Source organism: Gallus gallus, chromosome 10 (genome assembly GCF_016699485.2).
Source record: "Gallus gallus isolate bGalGal1 chromosome 10, bGalGal1.mat.broiler.GRCg7b, whole genome shotgun sequence".
Classification (NCBI taxonomy): domain Eukaryota; kingdom Metazoa; phylum Chordata; class Aves; order Galliformes; family Phasianidae; genus Gallus; species Gallus gallus.
Window position 1 is genome coordinate 593,086 of NC_052541.1, and position 19,803 is coordinate 612,888.

A 19,803-nucleotide genomic window follows, 5' to 3' on the forward strand; every position below is an offset into this window, starting at 1 on the left:
TTCTATTGAAAATAAAACATTTTCTCCCCCAAAATACCAGTTTTCTCCCCAAAATAGGAAGTTGTCAACCATTACACTATTTTTCTCTTCAAAATAAGGCATTTTCTTCACAAAGTACCACCCTTCTCCCAAAAATATGACATTATCTCACCTAAAATACCACTTTTCACTCCAAAACAAGACCCTGTCTCCCCCCCAAGAACCCCACTTTTCTACGAGGAGGGGGTTTCCCTGCGAAGCCCGGAAAGGAGCGATCTTCACTTCGCCTTGAGTTCTCCCTGAGAGCACATTGGATCATCACAGCTCATTGGCTGTGTGCTACTCGCCCTCAATTTCTGGGAAGCCGGTGTCCTGTTAGGACAAGAGGCTGCTCTTGAGATACTCCTTTAAAGAATTAGGAATAATTAATTGGTATCACTGTCCAGCCTGTGTGGCTTATAGTAGACTCCCATAGTGACATCCACATTATTTCCTTGTCCCTTAATCCATACCCAGAGGCTTTCAACCGCGTATTACTAACTGTAAGCTCCATCCCATCCAGCCCGCCAGTACATGTAGCACCCCCATCCCATCTCACCTGCCCTGCATCTCCGGCCTGCAGAGCCCAGAGCCATCCATCACACACAGCACACCCCTCGCAGGACCATTCCCACCATGTCTCACTCATGCTGATGATGCTGAAGCACACAGGGACTCCAACTTTGCATGCCAACGTAAAAAACCAGTAATGCATAACAGCCCTGCACATGGGCACCTGGGGGGCTGGTTGTTCCCTTGGGAGCTCTGTCTGTGCCTGTGTTGATTCCAGTGAGTGCAGAGGTGACATGTGATACTGAGGGCACTGCTTTCTGCAGGGTGGATGCAGCTACCGGTCGAATTCACCAAGACAAAGCCTCCCAAGTGAGCATCCACCCCAAGAATGGAAGTCCCCCTGATAGGGGGGGGTTGTGCAAAAGAAATGGCTTCCCCAGAAGCAAGCAGCAGGCTGGAGTCGGCACCAAAACCAAACTCTCCTTGCACCTCTCCCTCTCCTCATTCCACATGCTGACATTTATCTTAAGAACAAAAAACAAGACTACAGTGAAGAAAGCTCCAGAGCAATGCAGCTACTTTATTCACCCCCTTCCACTACAGATGAGTCTCAGAAAACCCCCAAGAGCCACGTTACTGCTCTCCTGACCCTTCTCTCAGACTCATCAGTGCACTCAGAAATTACTGAGAGCAACACATGCACACAGACATACAGAATATCCCTACACAGCCGCTTCTCCTTAGGAAATGGCATCAAAAAGCTGCAGGCAGGAAGAGCAGAAGAGGAAAGTGGGCCTGGTGAGAGAACTGCTTTGGGTAGCAAGGAAAGGCCACCTGCATCTCTCGGGTTAAGTCCCTTCTGCAGAGGGTGCCAGTGATGCCATCTCCTTTGCAAACTCCTCCTGTGTGGGGAGGAGCATTGGGGTCTCCTTCATCCTTGGGGTCTCCACCATCCCCAAGGTCTCTCTGCTGGGGGTTTTGCCATGAGAAATGAGGTGCCAGCCCTGAGAAAAACTCTTCCTGCATGAGAGACACTTGCAGGGCCACTGTCTCACGTGGGCTGGGCAACGTTTAACGAGGATCGAGCTCTGGATGAAGCTCTTCCTGCAGTGCAGGCATTTCTATGGTCTCTTCCCGAGTGGATCCCCTGGTGCTTGATCAGGTAGGAGCTGTGGTTGACAATCTTCCCACATATGGGTCATTTGTAGCACTTCTTCCACGACTGTCATCTCATGCATGTGAGGAGCCCTCTGCTCTGCACAAAGCCCTTCTCACACTCGAGGCATTTCTAAGGCTTCCTGCCACGTGAACTCACTACTGCAGGCACGTATTGGACTTCACCCAAGTGCAGACACCGAGTTACCTCAGCAGGTTTGAGCTGTGGCCAAAGTTCTTCTTGCAGGCTGCATGTCTGTAGGGTTCCTCATGTGGATCCACTGGTGTGTGATGAGCTCCCAGCTCTGGACAGACCTCTTCCTGCAGTCAAGGCACTCACAGGGACTCTGCTCTGGGTTGGTTCTCTGGGGCTTACTGAGGGTTGAGCTCCAGATGAAGCTCTTCCCACACTCCCTGCAGACAGAATTTCTTCCTTTCTGGTGACATATTGGCCCAGCTGAGGTTTCCTTTGGGTCCTCACCTGCGGCCCCACAGCAGATCAGATTCTCTAGGGGACATAACAGGAGACTTCCCAGGTATCTCCTTCCACACAGCCCTGGCAGAAATGTGCCGCCTGGCAGAGGGTGTGACACATCCCTCTCTGGACTCTCATGTGCATGGCCTCTCCATATAGCAACAGCAGCTGAAAGAGAGCAAAAGGGGTAATTCCCATGCAGGCAAGGAGGAACAGAGTTCAGTTCGGCCACGGAGCTCTTCCTCTACTCAAGGGATTTGTAAGGCTCAGCACCGCACAAAGCCACAGGTGGTGACCAGGCTGGGGCTCTGGCTGAAGCCCTCCCCACGTTCGGGGCTCTGCAGGCTCTGTATCGTGTGTGGTTGTGCTGGTAGATAACGAGGCTGGAACTGCTTTTGAAGCAGTTTCGAAGAATCTTAGGATACTTCTACAGCCTGTGTGCGCTGTGGATGTGCATGTGGGTGTTGAGACGAGATCTGTGTTTAGAGCTCTGCTCACACTCAGGACACGTAAAGGCCTTCTCTCCTGTTTTGAAGCTGTTGCCACACCCAGGACACTGAAAGGGTCTCTCTCCTATGTGGAAGCGCTGGTGCAGCTTCCATTCAGACCTCCTTTTGAAGCTCTTCCCACACTCAAGAGCACCTGTAGGGTCTTTCCCCTGTGTGGATGCACTGGTGATTGGTGAGGTTGGATTTCCATGTCAAGCTCTTCCCACACTCAGAGCACTTGTACGGGCTCATTGCTGAGCGTATGCACTAGCAGATAATGACGCTGGAATCTATTTCAAAGCTTTTCCCACACTCAGTGCATGGATTCTGCTTTTTCTTCCGGCACACATCCTTGCTCCTGGGCTCTTCAGGCTGCTTTTGACCTATGTTGAAGTCCAGTGGGCTCCTTCCTGTCTTTCCCAGACGCTTTCCCAGTGCCTTCTTGATGTGTTCGCCCTGACCTTGCCGCAGGCCTGCTTGGACATCCCTTCTGATCTCTCGCACACAGGCACTACCCCACCGCCCTTCAGCCACACCACTTTCCTGCAGATCCTCCAGTATATCTGTAATCCCAATTCCTGCTGGATGAAAGAAGAAATCCAGAAATAGCACACGGTGCCCAAAATAAAACACAGACAGAGATGACTCTTACAGCCACAACCTCCTCCTTCCCTCCAGCACCTCACCTGGGCTGAGGTCTCCTGGCACGGCCTCAGGGCTACGCACATCTGGGATCCAGGGGTCCTCCCCTCCTTCAAGCAGGGAGATCAGCCCGGGTCTGGGGGCTGGAAGTGGAGCTTCAGTGAGAGAAACAGGGGAGATGAGATCATTTCCATCATTCTGGCACAGTGCCTGTTCAACATCTCCACTCTGCGTCCCTCCCCATGGAGAAACCACAATTTGGGCCTGAATGACACTGGAGACACAGCTTCCTTTGGAGCAAAGAATGCTTTTGTAAATCTAAGACGTAAATCTCTGAAAATTATGACGGGATATTTTCTTTAAAATTAACTTTTCAACAGCTCGTTTATTTTCTTACAATATATCAATGACCAAGGCATTGAAATGTCTCTATGGCAACTGAATGGAAAATCCTAAATTCTAAAGGAGTACCCAGGGAGTCATCTATTAGCTGGAGCTGCTGGCACCGTGCAACACAGCAACACAAGGGCTGGTTTTCTTCCTCCTGGCTGATGCCTGCTTGCCAGCACTGACTCTGGGGCTTTTATCAGAGTGCTGTGCATACTAATCCCTTCTGAAACTCATGCTTCTCAGTATTTCCTTTGTTGCTGCTGTAGTTATCAACAAGTAACTGCACGGTGATCATGCAAGCCTCAGCTTGCAGAGGCTCATTCTGCACAACCAAAGGTGACCTCACGAGGAGGAAAGGCAGCAAAGCCCTCACCCAGCCAGGCCACGCACTGGTACGTCTCCAGCAACACGTCCCGGTAGAGCGCTCGCTGCGCAGGGCCCAGCAGCGCCCACTCCTCCCTGGTGAAATACACGGCCACCTCCGCAAAGCTCACGGGCTCCTGCAAGCAAAGAGGCTCCTTGCTGGGAACAGCCAAGGCCCAGGGAAGCAGCTCGCACACGACAAACTCCCGTCCCAGCCGCTTCTCCGGCCCCAGCACACACATGCTGGCTGAGGGCACCTCCCTCTCCCCCTGCATTCACATCCCTCGCCCCTTGGCCTCTCCTGCCTGCTTCCCCCAGCCCCTACCTGACACCGATGTGCTGTGGCCATTTGCTGCTCTCCCGCAGGCTGGGATGATCATGGCTGGAAGGGAGAAGTTGAACTGGAGCCTGCAGGGACAAGAGAAATGGCAGGGCAGCTGGGAGGGAACGCAGCAGTCCCTCTCCCAGCTCAGTCCTCCCCAGCCCATCTGCAGGGCACTGCCTGGGGGATGGCACACCAGGCCTGGCACAGGAAGACAATGAGCAACAGCACTGCTAACGCTCTGGCTCAAAGAGATGAACCATCACAAAGCTGTCTCAAACTGGGGGGCTGAAAGAACTGCTAGCTGACACCCAGTTCCACAGCAGATTCGACACATGGATTGTGTGCCTAAGACAAAGCATGGCAAGGAGGCGGTCATCTTACCCCAAAACAGGGAGCAGCCCAAGCACCCCTTGAGCTCTCCTGCACAGCAGCGGGCTGCACGACAGGATCTCCCCTGGAGGAGGGATGTCTCAAGATCACACCTGCACACAGATCCCTCGCACCTTGACATCGAGGCACCTTGCTGATGCAGATCTTCTGCAAGAGACCCAAGGCTGGTTTGGAGCTTTGTGAGCTTCTCTAAGGTGATGTATTAGAGTGAAGATCCAAAGGCAATCACGGAATCGTAGAATGGCCTGTGTTGAAAAGGACCTCAAAGATCATTGAGCTCCAACCCCCTGCTATGTGCAGGGTCACCAACCAGCAGACCAGGCTGCCCAGAGCCACATCCAGCCTGGCCTCGAATGCCTCCAGGGACGGGGCATCCACGACATCTCTGGCCAACCTGTTCCCGGGCTTCACCACCCTCTGAGCGAAAAGCTTCCTCCTAATACCTAACCTAAACCTCCCCTGTCTCAATTCAAAACCATTCCCCCTTGTCCTATCACTATCCACCCATGTAGACAGTCGTTTCCCCTCCTGTTTATACGTTTCCCTCAAGAACTGGAAGGTCACAATGAGGTCCCCCCGCAGCCTCCTTTTCTCCAAGCTAAACCAGCGCAGTTCCCTCATTGCACCAAGAATGCCTCGGCGGCTGCATTTCCCTCCTCCCCCACCAGGGGGCGCTGCTTCCCATTCAGCTGAGCGCGCGGACTACGCTCACTTCGCGGGGACGTCCTCAGCAGCGCGCGCCCTTTGCAGCAGGCAGCCTGGGCTGCGCTTTACTGACCTGCTGCTTGGCACGTTCTCAACGTGTGCTCGAGCCAGCCCGCAGGCTGCCAGCTTGTCATCGTCTATTACGGGAGCCCAGTGCCGCAGCTGGTGCAGACGCTGAGCGTGCTCAGGGCCCGCAGCTGTGTGCTGAAGGCATCTGCAGCAGCTGCCGGGACAGCCTGAACAAAAGCCTTGGGAGGGGTTTGCACAACCCCAGGTGAGCCATCAGCCGAGCGCTCAGCGCACAAAAGGTAACGGTGAAAGGGCCGCTAGAGGCAGATATTGCCTGCAGGGTCCCCGAAGGGAAACTGGGGGCTGCCGGGGAGGGAAGTGGAAAAGTTCCCCCTGGAGGCTTTACATTAAGATACTCCAAAGGAGGCATCGGAGAGTTTAAAGCCTCCATCAATCCATGCGTGCAGAACGGTGGAGCGAGGTCATCTCCTGTGCCTCCTGTGGCCCAGACAAAGAAACGCACTCCCAGCTACGGTGTGTTACAGAGAGCCAACCGGGCAGCAGAGCACGCTGAGCTCCTCCGCTCACGTCCTCGCTGTCCCAGCTCCAGTCCCTTCCTGTGCCCCTCGGAGCCCAGCCCGGGCTGCAACACGCCTGGGAACCGCTGCTCCCCTCGTTGCATCCCGTCTGGCCCAGCAGACCTGCTGTGCTGGGCAGGAGCTGGAGCCGGGACCGGGGTCCCGCCTGGGCTACAGCAGTGCCGGTTCCGCCCCGCCCGGCGCCGCTCCCCGCTCCCCTCCCGGTGCTGCTGGCAGGGGGCAGGAAGCGTGCGCTCCTCTGCGCGAGCCACGAAGGGCACCTAGCTTGGGTGCGGAGCAGGCTGCTCCCAGCTCCGGTGCAGGCAACCGGGCTCCTTGGAGTCGCGTAGAGCAGAGGACGCCGAGTGCCCTCAGCCCGGAGCCGGCCGCAGGACGGCCTTGCTGCACCTCCTGCTGCCACCGCGGTGCTGCCCGGATGGCTTCCAGCCAGGCTCTCGCCGCTTCAGCACAGGCTCGGGTGCCAGGCAGGAATTCCCCCAGCGAGCGCGCCCCGAGCCGGCTGCCAGGCCTTCGGCAGTTTCACAGCTCATTCTCATGGCACATCCCACATGCAGACCGGGGAGGGAGGGACGGGGACTGCGTCTTCCTCACTACACAGCAACACTGGATCCTGCACAAGGCACGTCCGTCTGTATTCTTACGTGCAAATACCAACAACTTCAGATTCACCCCACTTGAAAGTCTACAATGTGAAGATTCCCACGCGTGCATTACAACTGAAAGAAACTCCATGTTATTAAGACAGAAGTAATACAGCGACTGGCATTGATAAACGACTGACCAATGAGGTGCACGCTTGAATCAGCTGCTAGTTCAATTAACACTCACCCTTTTCCAGAATTTTAAAGGAGAAGTTGGAGGGCCCATCTTGTGCTGCAGGAGCCAGCTGGGATGCCTTGCTCTCCAAAGGCTTCTGAGCAGCTTTTGCGTGGTTCAGCTGCTCCTGGCTTTTCCTGCTCTGCTTTCTGGGATGCTGCTCTTTTTCTTGGGGGATGAAAGCCAAATCCAAAGAGGGAACTGGGGGCGGAAGTATTTCCAAACGGGAAGGTCTTTTCACTGCCGAAAACACTCTTGATGGATTCACACTGGAATACAAACTTTGCGGGGGAAACCACTGGTTTTCGTGGCGTTTCAGAGGTGCTCCACAGCTCCGAAGCTCTGAAGCTTCCGCAGCAGCATCAGAAGCAGCGTCACCACGGCTGAGGCAGACAGTTTTTCCATGCCCCAGTCTTTCAAAGCATCTTGCAAAGCTCAGCTCCACACAGTCAAAAGAGAGGCAGAAGCCTGAGGGTACGAAAGCAGTTTGATGTGCTTGTCTGGAGGCTCTCTACAGTGTACATCGGTGTTTCTAGCACTATCCACCCCAGGAAATAGCAACTTAACCTCAGAGCCTAAGCGTCCTCCAGACCGAAAGATTAATCTGCAGCATCTAAGAAAGAACATCGGTAACCTCTGTATATTGATGCCCTCTGATATGAATGGGACACCCTCCAATCTGAACATGACACCCTCCGAGATGAATGAGAACATTTCTGAAACCTCTTCTATCTGTTCCAATCCAGATGAGACACCCTCCAGTCTGACTGAGCCCACCTCCAATACGAACCAGACAGACTCCAATCTAAACAAGGCTGCCTCTGAGTTGAACTAGAGAGAAAAAGCATCGAAACTGCACAACTGGTTCAATCACGGGAGGCACCAGTATTGATGTCAGTTGTCCCTCTATAAGGATGTAAATTGAAGCAGATGACTCCTCGTCTAGAACAGGAAGAAGAGGAAGAGGAGGAAGGAGAGGCAGAAGATCCAGGGAAGGGGCTCTCGACAAGACCGCTGTCACCGACACCAAGGAAGGCAACAGCAAAAACTAGAAGACAAGAAGAAGAAGGTGAGGAGGACACTGTCAGCACTACTAATTGACCTTTGAAAACAACTGAAATCTGAGGTTTGAGAAAAGATTTTGCACGGCACCCAAACAAACCCATTGCCACCTGGTCACTTTAATGCTGGGGCACCGGGGCCAACGGTGTGTTGCTAGATGGCAGCAACCGGGAAGCACTGCTAAGGCACTGACAGAGGTATTAGTGGATGTCAGGCCGAGGCCTTCATCCTCTGGAAGCAAATGCTATTAGCCGTAAAGGAAAAATACCCCTTTGAAGAACATCTGATGCTTGGGATAAAGAGATGGACTGCTATGGAAAAAGGCACCCATTATTTGAGAGAATGCACCATGGTGGAAATGCCACACGACCTCACAGAATGACAGATGGCAAAGACGACCGCTTCTACTCGAACTGATTATTAGACTACTAGACTTATTTAGCCTAGAAGCTAAATTTTACCCTCAGGCATTCACACTTGAAACAAAATTCCTCTTGCATCCTGCATAATTAAGGCAAATTTTGTTATCTTTTGCAAATACCTCGTACATAGTTTCTGCACAAAACTAAGAAATAAAACTATATCCACATACATAATAAATATATAATAAATATATAAAACTATATCCATATATTTAATGGAACGCTGTTACATACGGTCCAGCAGAATAAGGCACAAAAAGTAAATAAAATGCAAAAGCTTGTATGAAAGTTAATGCGTTATTCTGAATGGAATATAGCAAAATTCAAGTAGATCTGAGTATACTTGTTTCTTGCAGTGGGAGTTAGACTTCATATAGATAATTCATGCTAAGTCTGATGTCCAAAATTCAGTGTGCAAGTCCAAACTATCTGAAGTAGGTCATTGGTACAGCGACTGCATTTAGAAATACAGTCCTTTTCAAACCACCTTAAACAGGGCTCCTCCACGGGACTACCTGACTAGTCTGAAATCGAAGCAGTACTTTCTCCAGAAAGTGAGGCATGTTTGGTTTCCTGCCCAGGCCACGGGAAATTCTGTATGCATGCTTCATTTGCATACCAATATTTTCATTAATATAAACAACGCTACCTGCCCATAACATTGGGCACATTCGCACACTGTGTTTTTGCAGGTACTCACAAGCATATTTTCCCAGCCTCAAATTCCTCAGAGATTACTGTGTGCAATGGCCCACTTCTATCGGTGCGCTATCAGGGCCAGAAACAATTCAGGTGTGTTGACAGAAGCGTGGTCTGCTCATCAACAAACCTGTACACGGGTACTCACAGAGCGAATGGAGGATATCAAGATGAAAGGCACGCATTGGAATCTGTGTCTGATTACAGCCTCAGAGTCCCTCCTGAGTAACAGACAGAACATTTCCGTAAGCGTGAGAAACATGCTCAAAATCAAATCAAACCACACAACATCAGTGGTCCCGGGGAGTAATCGTCCCAATAAGCAGCTCTTTGAGCAAGGGACCACGAGGCACAGTGGTTGCCAGTGGTGAAAAATATTCCAGGTCCCCAGTAACCCTCTGATTCCTGTTCAATCGACGGGATCTGATCTCCCCCTGTGAGTGGCCCTGTCCACACATACTCTGTCTCTGATTTCCTAGGGGTGTGACCAAAATCTTTCTTTAATTTGGCCAGCTCGGTAGCAGAATAGGGGACCTCCCTGATACAATCACCAGAGTACCTGCCTTTGCTCTCTTCATATGCGTGCCCAGTTTCTATCAAAGGGCAGAGAAGGGTCACCAGGTTTTCTGATTTGTCTCTTTGGGCTCTCACATCCTCCACATTTTCTTCTGGATCAAAGTCACTACCTGGGCAACTAGCACTCATCTCCCTCTCATTTGCCGACTGTTCTCTAAGGGCTTGGTGAAGAAGGACTTTTGAATGTTGTTTTTCTGACTGTCCCCTAAGATCTTCTACTTGGTTGACATGCGGAAATCAGACCCTATAGCCAGTAAGGATATAGAGCAGGCATGTGTTTATTGGTGACGCGCGTACACCCTGGTGCAAGGGGGATCGCTCCACCTAACTTGCACAGCGTCAGAAGAAATCGTGCTATAGATGTAGGTCGAACTAATACATAATCAATAGTTGACAGGAATTCGGATACATATTCATTACATTCCCGAGAGCCCATCAGCATGCAGTCCCTCCCCCCCGTGCGTGTGTGTAGGAGGTCGTGATGATGAAGGCTCGCAGTCTTCCTCGCTGCAAACTTTTGACCCTGAAGGGGGGGGACATCCCCCAAACCGGTTTCAGCTTGCCCTGTAGACATCTACTCACCTCCCTGCCAAATGTTTTTGAGCTGCTCTCCAGTCCTAATCTTTACGGCCTTCATCCTCCTTGTTATTCCAGACCCAGTGTCTGTGAAAGTGCTTGGAACCCCTTGTTTTCTAACACTCTCTACATAAACTATCTCTATTTGCCCCTATTTCTACTTTGTGAAGCTACTTTCCCTTTTCTTGCTGTGAGGCCCTTCTCTCTATAACTGCAGGGTCCTGTTCTCACTCTTCAATTCCCCCCTTTTCTATAATCTAGGAGGACTTCTGCCTGCTAGATCATTTTTATTCTGTTCTATGTGTCCCAAAATAGGTCCCACTTTCCACCTTTTGCCTCAGCTCATGTCTCTTCCATATCTCGTGCTCCTTTCTAATACTCTGGCACAGGCAGGCAGAGCATCTCATCATGACACAGGTAAAACCTACCAACAGCACCAAGATGATGCAAACTAGGAAGAGCTGCTCTAACCATCCTAGATTCAGTAGCCAGCTAGTAAGCAAGTTCCATAAATCTCCTTCCCAGTTGGGGTCATCCTGACTTGTCCTAACCAAGACTTTCGTCTGTTCCCAAATTTTCCTTAAATCTCTCTCGATTCTTAAATTCTTATTGATTTAAGCACAGCAACTCTGATTTATTATTGTACATACCCCTCCTTCCTTGGCTGTTAATAGGTCTAGTGCCATCCTATCCTGGAGTACTACTTTGGATAAAGAGGATAGCTCTTCTTGGATCGCTCACAATGCATCCATTGTGGCATTCTCCACGATTTCCAGAGTTGCAGAGATATTTACTATAGCTTTTCTAGCTGGGCAACTCCTCGAGCCGGGATAAGGACTCTCAGAAAGCTGTGGTATCCCTTGTTATATATAGCTAGGGGGTTGTACGTACATTTAGTTTGAATCCAAGGGGTCCTCAGGAGTCCCCAGGGGATCTCCTCATGCACCATGGTCTGGGGTATTAAGTATCCTGTAGTGCAAGTACCTGTCCAATTTAAAGGTAATGCTTTCCGTGCCTGACCGTCCCCACATAACCACCGGTATCCATGAGGTAACTGACATGGCCTGGCCATATTTTCCTGATGAGTGAATGACGCTCCCATCTCTACAGTTCCGAGTACGTTCTTATCTGAGACCCACTGTGACTCCTTATCGATTCTAGGATCACACCCCCCACCTTGGTTCCACCTTCCAGCTTCACTGATCCCTGATACTGCTCCAGAATTTCCATATTCCCAACTACACCCTATGCCTGTCAAGTTCTGTTATCCAACCCCCACCCCATCTTTACCATCAGTTTTCCTGTCTACAAAGATAGATCTAGTAGAGTTAATAACTAGTAAATCAAACTTAGGTCCCCTCTGTGGCTTGTCATCTATCCCAAACTTACAATTTCCGTGCTCTACCCAATCTGGAATGGTCCAATTTAGTGCCACTATCCCATAAACTGGCACCTTTCCCTCCCCTCTAGGGAGGGCAGTGCATATCCAACAAGATTTGTTGAGAGCCTGGCCAATTTTCCCAGTTATTTTTAAGTAGCTCTTCTCTTGCCAAGCTGTGACTACTGCTCCAATCATACTGACTATTATCAAACTCTTATACATGCTTTCAGATCCTGATTTACAGTGGTCCTGGTGCTTTCTTCAAGCAGGTATGATGTATCCACGGTATAATTCCTCTACCTCGGCGGTGGTATGGGTGGTCAGGAGAACTTGGTAGGGTACTTCCCACTTCGGTTCCACAGGTGAATCTGAGAGAGATTCAACATAAACATAGTCGCCTGGCAATACACCATGCACTGGACCACCTAGGCTTCATGCCCTGGCACCGAAGACCGTTTGTTCAATTTTCTTTAATTGCTTTGCCAGGGTGACCATATATTAACACCTCATCCTCCACCTGCATAGAGATTTCCTTTTGTACAGTATAAGGTCACCCATAAACAATCTCATATGGGCTTAATCCTTCCTTGGTTCGGGGTTTAGTCCGAATTCTCAGAAGTGCAAAAGGCAGTGCCTGCAGCCAGGGAATCCCAGCCTCTTGGGCAAGTTTTACTATCTGTAATTTGATCAGGTGATTCATTTTTCCACCTGTCCGCTTGACTGCGGTCTATAAGGTGTGTGCAATTGCCACTCAATTCCCAATAACATGCTTACTTGTTGGACCACCATGGCAAAAATGTGGGCCTCGATCTGATGAGATTGCTACAGGAACCCCGAACCTTGGAATTAACAGCATGTAACAGCATTTTCGTTACTTCCCGAGCCTTATTTGTCCTACAGGGAAATACCTCTGGCCGTCCCGAAAAGGTATCAGTTAGTACCAACATACAGCAATGCCCCCCTTTTCTTGGGAGTTCCGAGAAATCAATTTGTCACTGTTGCCCTGGAAGGTTCCCTTTCCCAATAGGCCCACTTGTACCCTGTTCCTGGTACTAGGATCGTACTTTGTAATGTCTGTTTGCCCAATACATTTTCTTACCCTCCCTTAGAACCAATTTCCATAGAATACCAAAGGGCAAAACAACGTGTCCATCTGTCAGCCTGCTCTCTTCCCTTCTAAATTTTACTTTCCCTTTTCTTGCTGTGAGGCCCTTCTCTCTATAACTACAGGGTCCTGTTCTCACTCTTCGTGGTCCTGCAGCTATGGAACCAATTCCTGCAAGGACTGAATAATTTGGGTTTCTGCCGTGTGCTGTTTGCTGTGAATCTCTACGGAAGCAGTAAGAGCAGCTCTTAGAACTGCACAAACGATTGATTTTCCCTTTCCCTCCCCCATGCGAGCTAGCTTGTGGAGGGAATTTATGTGATCCGCGACTCCCTCTAAGTTGGACCAATTATTCTGTGCCCACTCCATTTCCACGGGGGAGAGTTTGGCACCATGGTTTTCTAAGAGGTCGAGGAGCAGATTCCTGCCCTCATTCTTTTTGCTGTTGTTGTTAACGATTGTGCCTCAAAATGTGGAGCCTTCTCTTTGCGGGGGGGAAACGTATTATCAAAAACTCCACAATTTGCTCCTTACACCCTTGAAGGGTACACATGTACTCTCTTCTAACGGTAACGCGGTTGCTACTACCACCTGGATACATTCAGGTCATCCTCCAGATACAGGGTCTAATAGCTTAGACTAGTATGCAGTGAGTTTTCTTTTGTCTCCCTGTTCTTGTGTGAGAACTCCTAGAGCAGCTTCTTCACTGACAGTCTCAAAAGGATGAAGCGGTTTCTTTAAGGCAGGCAGTTCTAAAACAGGTGCTGTGATTAAGTCCCATTTCAATACTTCTACCAACTCTTTTCCCTCTTTGGTCCATTTCAGTATGTTGGTTTCTGTTCATATGTGCTGATAGTTTGAGATACAATCCCTTTATTTTTTTTTTTATACATACTCTTCTACTCATCATCTACAGTATCCAATTAGACCTAGAAACTTCCGCAACTCCCTCTTTGCCCCAGGCAGAGGAAGCTGCACAATGCCCTGAATTCTTTCAGAATTAATTCTCTGTTTTCCTTCAGAAATTCCACGCCCAAGGTATCTGACTTCTTCTTCCACATACTGCAGTTTATTCTTAAACACCCTCAGATCCGTGTTCCCCAAGAAATTCAGAAGTTTGCTTGTAGTCTCTTTTACTTTAGACTCTTCTGTTCCACAAATCAGCAAATCATCCACATACCCGAACAGCTTTACCCCCTCTTCAACCTGAAACTTCTCCAGAACTTTCTCCAGCACTTAACTAGTTAGAATAAAAATAAAATATAAAATAACATATATAACTCTCTCTATATAAAATACTATAATATATAAAATATAATGAAAATAAATTAGGTGATGCCGTGAACCTTTGGGGTAAAACAATCCACCTATATTGCTACTTTTGTCCCATTTCTGGGTCCTCGCATTCAAGGGCAAAAAGATCTCGACTCTCTCAGTCTAAAACACAGGTCCAGAAAGCATCTTTTAAGTCTGTTACACTGAACCATTTATGTCTGTGTGGGATCTGACTCATTAAAGTGTAGGGGTTAGGAACCAGGGGGTGTCGCTTGAGAGCTATTTCATTAATTTTTCTTAGACCTTGTACCAGTCTACAGGTGCCATCTGCCTTCTGTAATGGCAGAACTGGAATGTTATAGGGTGACATACAGAGTTCCAGAAGACCATTCTTAACCAATGTTTGTATTACAGGCTTTAGACCCATTATCCTTTCTAAAGGTATGGGATATTGGCGCTGTTTCACAGCTTCGCTCCCTCCTTGGACAGTTATTTGTTTAAGGAGTACACCCTGGTTTCCTTCCTCTACCCACACCTTCGGATTTCCTTCTTTTTCATCATCAGCTGTTAACAAATTCATTGACACCTTTATACCCGTTCCACAGGTTTTCAACTGCAATCCTAATTCAACTATTAAATCTCTCCCCTGCTTCTGGCACGTATAACAATTGCCCTGTGACTATTTTAGCTTCCCATTTTAATCCAATAGTCTCACAAAGTGAAACTATCATTCCTGATCCCTCTACCCCTGTTATTCATAAGGTATTCCCAGTTAAATTAAGTCCCGCTATCTTATCAGCTGAAGATGACCAAGAATTGATCAAACTGTTCTGCTAATCCAATAGGATCTTTCATTAATGCTTTCATTTCCCTTTTAAAATTTCTCACCTCTCCACTCGTAAGTGGGGAGTCTACATATCCTATTGTCTCCTGATAGCATTGGAACTTCCCTAAGAGGATACATGGAAGTGTTATTGGGGTTAATGGAGTTAGATTAAGGAAAAGGAGAATTTACAATGTCCCTTTTACATTGTCCCAATCCTTTCTTAAGCTGGCAGAACCTTCTCTTTTCAGCAGCAGCACTCGTCACATGGCTTGGTTCAGGTGGGCTGTTAAGGGGCTGATCCAAGGCAATACCCTCCACTCTGTCAGCTGTCTCCAGCCTCCCTCCTGTACTTACAGGACTTGACTCGAGGCCAGGATGGTAAGGGGGGGTGGGGGGAACGGAATGCCGTTCCATAGAGGAAAGCAAGCAAGTTTAATCCTAGGGAAAGGTCCAGGGAGCAAACAGCTTAAAGGATCCCATCTGGGGTTTCTCTGTTCCTCCTTATCTACAGAATTTTGTCTAGCCACAATTAACTGCTGTACTCCCTGAATCCAACCAGCAGCATATGCGGACTCCTCCTCCAAAACAAAACAAAACAATAAAATAATAAAAAAAAGGAGTTGTGAAGGTTACGTGCACGTTTGAAGCCTGACAAATGCGATCCTTGTCAGATGTGTATTTTGGCCAAAATACTGATTCCCCTGCAACTGGTTATTCAGGCCATACAACAACACACTATCTAATCATCTTCTGTTTATCCTTATCCTTGGTTCTCAAATTTCTTTTCCAATTCTTCATCATACTTCGTAAAGGACTCATAGCAGGCACTGCCCTGGGGGCCCTCTCTCTGTCCCCCACCTTGGCACTCTCATTCTCCATTTCTCTCAGCAACCTATGGTCATGCTGCCGCAGGAACTGCTCTTCAGTGTCATGCACACCAATTCTTGGTTCTAAAAATGAGGTGTACCGTCAAGCAACCCTTCTGCAAGACGCTCGCATACAACATAAGAGTCCCAGACCTCGACCTCCAAGGCAGTACTTAATCACACATGATTGTCCTTACCTTGCTCTGTGCACAGAGTTCAATCGCACAACACCGCAGTGCCCACTGTCTGTCCCCATCGCCCAGCTGTTCACAGATCTTGCCTCTTAAAACATCCTCAGGTCCGCAGCCGGCTCCACGATGAACCACTGCCGCCAACCCACAGGGCTGCAGAAATAAGAGCGGGGTGCACCGTGCTGTGCTGTAGAGGCGGAGCCTCACTGCAGGCAATGCTGTTCCCAGCTTTCGGCACCAAACTGTGAGAAACATGCTCAAAATCAACAATTTCTAATCAGGCCAAGATCTCTGTGAAGAGCAGTTTGTTCGTTATTGCAGTAATGGGCGCACACCCCCTGCTGACAAAGGAGAAATTGCACAGCTAGCCGGTGAAATCCACCCAGTTATACACCCTGGGTCCAACGCAGGTAAAGCCTCTCCTGGCACTCACTGGTTGAGCATCTCAGGCTGACAACCTTCCGACGCTATTGCTACGTTACACTTCCATAGCTATGGCTTACGATTCCATAAAACGACTGTTACTAACCCACCGTCTTTGGGTATGTTCTGTACTTTTTATGACGATAGGAGGACAACATTTTCACTCGTTCTGTCTCCCCTTTATCCTAGTGCCTGCACCAATTCTACCTAGGTCAGAACGCCCCAGTCTCAACTTTATTCTGTTCAGGAGTTTTCTTTGTAAAAGGTTTCTTATTCTATGCTATATACAGAAAATACTGGAAACTTCCACTGCAAAAACACAATCTACCTCTCACATAAAGAAAGGGGAGAGCAGACAAAGTCTTTGCTTCCTTCCCACAGTTTCAGCTAATTCCTTCAGTCCTTTCTTCAGCTCTAGAGGAAACTTCAGCTGGCACTTTTTGCAGACAGGCTTCATATCAAACTCAGCAAGACCATTTCTAAAATGACATAGCAAGAAAACAAAGTTTTAGTGGAAGGGATCCTGGAGAAAATAAGGGTTGTATTAAATGTGCACAGACAAAAAGTTGCAACTGCACTTTATACATATATATGAAATTACTTTCAGAAGCTTATACACATTGCAGACCGGGACTGAAATACTCTCAGTGAGTTACCTCCCTCCTTAAAGCTGTCTCTCTTAAAAAAAAAATCTTTCAAACTCAGCTGTATTGCTAAGCAAACTAAGCTTCAGAAAATAAAATAACAATATTTCAAGTTGCAGTTTTCTGAAAAATATTTGGCTGTGACAGCCACGAACACATGCAAAAACTTGGAGTAAGAGCACCTGTAGCACTGACCAAAGACGAAAGGAGCACAGGTGGTGGTGAGAAGAACAAGAGTTCACAAACAGATGGGCTTTTTCTTTTTCTGCTTCTCTTTCTCCTTCGCTTCTCGTTCCCATTTGGCAAGGCGTTGCTTAAATTCATCTGGCATTTTCTCATAGCAGTGTTTGCAGACAGGTTTTAGATCGCTTTCAACAAACGTATCCCTTCAGAGTTAAAGGCAGAAAAAATAAAGGACGAAAAAGGAGAAGAGTTCAGATGACTGAACTGGAGGAGGAACACAACAGGCAGCTGAAAGAGATGTAAATCAGTCAGTGGAGCAAGAGGAAGGTGCAGGCACATTTTCTCAGTGTTGTTCACACGGCCTTTGTACCGTAACAGTTAAACCTATAGCAACATCCGATATTTTAAAGATAACCACTGGTATGTTTTGAAGGCGTCACACCTATCGATTAACTTACTTGAGCATTAACTTAGTGTTGCAAGTTGAACAAGCGAAACAGTTCACACACCAGAGCAGACACAACTAGAGCAAGGAAAAGAAAAAGGTTCAATCATTAGCATTACCAAAAAAATTGAAAGTTAAGCTCAAATGTTCATGAGATGTGAAGAATCTTGTAGCAAGCATTAAGGTTTGCAACAACAACGTCGCAAGACCTGGAAGGCACACCTGACTGTTGCACAGTGGGACTGCAAAGCACCGATAAAGCTGTCTCTGAGGGCACGCAACTCTGCTTTGGCGAAAAAGTGTTTTCTCTCTGTACTGTACCTCAAGTTTCAGTTTCTCCTCTCTTTCAGTATACCTTTGCACTTTTCCCTGCCAAAAGTGGCTTCTCTTTTCAACCTCAGATAGAGGATTCAGGACCATGCTCTTCTGCTACATTCTGTCGGCGGCAAACAGAACCAGAACTTTGTCATGCCAAACTTCTTTTCCCACACTATGGGGCAAACACACCCACATATGCTTACATTTCTTCCACTGCTTGCCAAAATAATAGCAGGCAAAGGAAAGTCTGCTTACAAGACATCTCTATAATGCAGTCTCTTAAAAAACTGCTGCCACAAGTGTTTGTTTCACCAGATAGAGAGAGGAAAAACAAAAACGGATACTCATTACTTGTGACAGCAGTGTCAAATTTGTGTGCTGTAATGAAAGAAGAAACGTAGAATAATTGAAGATGCACAACGAAAATAATTACTACTTCATCATCTGTTCAGTTCAGTAACTGAAATGCACAGTACGAGAGTCAGATCATATGGCACAACATTCACAACATACAGAGATGTGGTGATCAGACAAGGCTGCATTTACTCATTCACTCCAAGCCCCAGTTCTCTTCATTCACGATCTCAGTGCAGAGGACACCGCTTCTGGACTGTCGTTCTGCAGGTACAGTCCAGTCCCAAAGTGTGTGGAAAGCACATTTCTGGAACGTAAGTCTCACCCTATATTGACACAATGTACTTTATGGCTCCTTTTAGATACCAGAGACTTCCTCCCACTGAGGCTAAGATGTGTATTACAGCGTTTCCTTCAGGCAGATGTAGCTCAGGACAGAATAACGTTGCATGACTGCACGTGGAATGATTTGCCCTATGGCATTTTATCATTGATGACAGTCCAAAAAGCCTACAAAACAATCTCTCCTCCTCCTCCTCAAAATTAAGACCCCTCCAGTTAAGCCTTCCCAGCACAGATCCTTCCAGGTACAGTTCCTTCCTGGTTTTGTGAAATTTTCATCAGCCTCTATTTTCAAAAGACAGGTGCCTGTGACAGATAGGTGAATATCTCCAGGAACCAAACTGAAACAGTGGAAGCTAGGCACTTAAACAATAATTCCTCACAAAGCCATCCAGCTGAACATCTGTACATCCATTCAACACACAGCTCTTGCCTGGTGCATGTTCTTGCTCTGTCATGACTGTAATACCATTGCTAATAATGCCATGGCATTTATTGTCTGCATGGATGCCAGCTTCAATCACCTGCCCTTCACTGCTGACAAATTTAGGATCCATCCGTAATTAGCAGATGCCTTACAACTCCCAAATGTAACCCTCCTTTATTTATCCAAGCAGGCATGCGTCCATGACACCTTGCATTTGGCTTCCAAAGAAGAAAGGCCTATCCATTATGGGGCTGGACCGCACAATCAAGGGAGTCTGGAGGGAAATGGTACAACTCCATATACCTCTTCTTTACATGCAAGTGGTCACTAGGTGGTGTCCTCTGACAAATTTCGCCTTTGTTAGTCTTCAGCAACTGGATGAAAGAGCTGCTTGATGCGGCGTATCTTAACACACGGTCATCTTAGAATTGCAGCCAAAAGGAAGACCTCGCTACTCAAAGGCTTGGTGTTAAACCACAGCTCCTGAGTGGCAAATCGTCTGTATGTTCTTGGGGAAAACTGGGTGTCATTAGCTGCTCTGATCGTAGAGATGTGTAAAAGCTTGAAACAGCTCAACAGAAGCAACACTACGCTTGAAGAACAACTAGATGCTGATTAGCCCAGCTATACTTTGTGAACTACCTGCAGTTTTCTTTTTTCAATGCAAAACTTACCTACAGAGAAACCCCTGTGAACCGACTGCAGTGAACACCTACTAATTAGCTTTATACTCACAGGTGATGACAAGAAAACAATCTCCCTCATTTTCCACCTCCCGTTAATCAAATCTATTTGTGAGT

General features: G+C 48.0%; 1 protein-coding gene across 6 annotated transcripts; it reads right to left on the minus strand.

Annotated features, from left to right (window-relative positions):
* Positions 1 to 1,091: 1,091 nt before the first annotated feature.
* LOC121111618 (zinc finger protein 2-like) lies at positions 1,092 to 10,001 on the minus strand. Of its 6 annotated transcripts, XM_046899193.1 has the most exons (6): positions 6,901 to 10,001; positions 4,751 to 5,004; positions 4,370 to 4,452; positions 4,055 to 4,181; positions 3,336 to 3,446; positions 1,092 to 3,230 (listed from the first exon to the last, which is right to left on the minus strand). In XM_046899193.1, the coding sequence occupies exons 3-6, from the start codon at positions 4,391 to 4,393 to the stop codon at positions 2,917 to 2,919; spliced, it is 576 nt and encodes a 191-aa protein (XP_046755149.1). In that variant the 5' UTR covers positions 4,394 to 4,452; positions 4,751 to 5,004; positions 6,901 to 10,001; the 3' UTR covers positions 1,092 to 2,916. The 6 variants fall into 6 exon arrangements, 2 of the variants coding, with proteins under 2 accessions (XP_046755149.1, XP_040562593.1); XR_005862743.1 differs by lacking the exon at positions 4,055 to 4,181; XM_040706659.1 differs by having other exon boundaries at positions 1,092 to 3,227; positions 4,370 to 5,004.
* Positions 10,002 to 19,803: the final 9,802 nt, after the last annotated feature.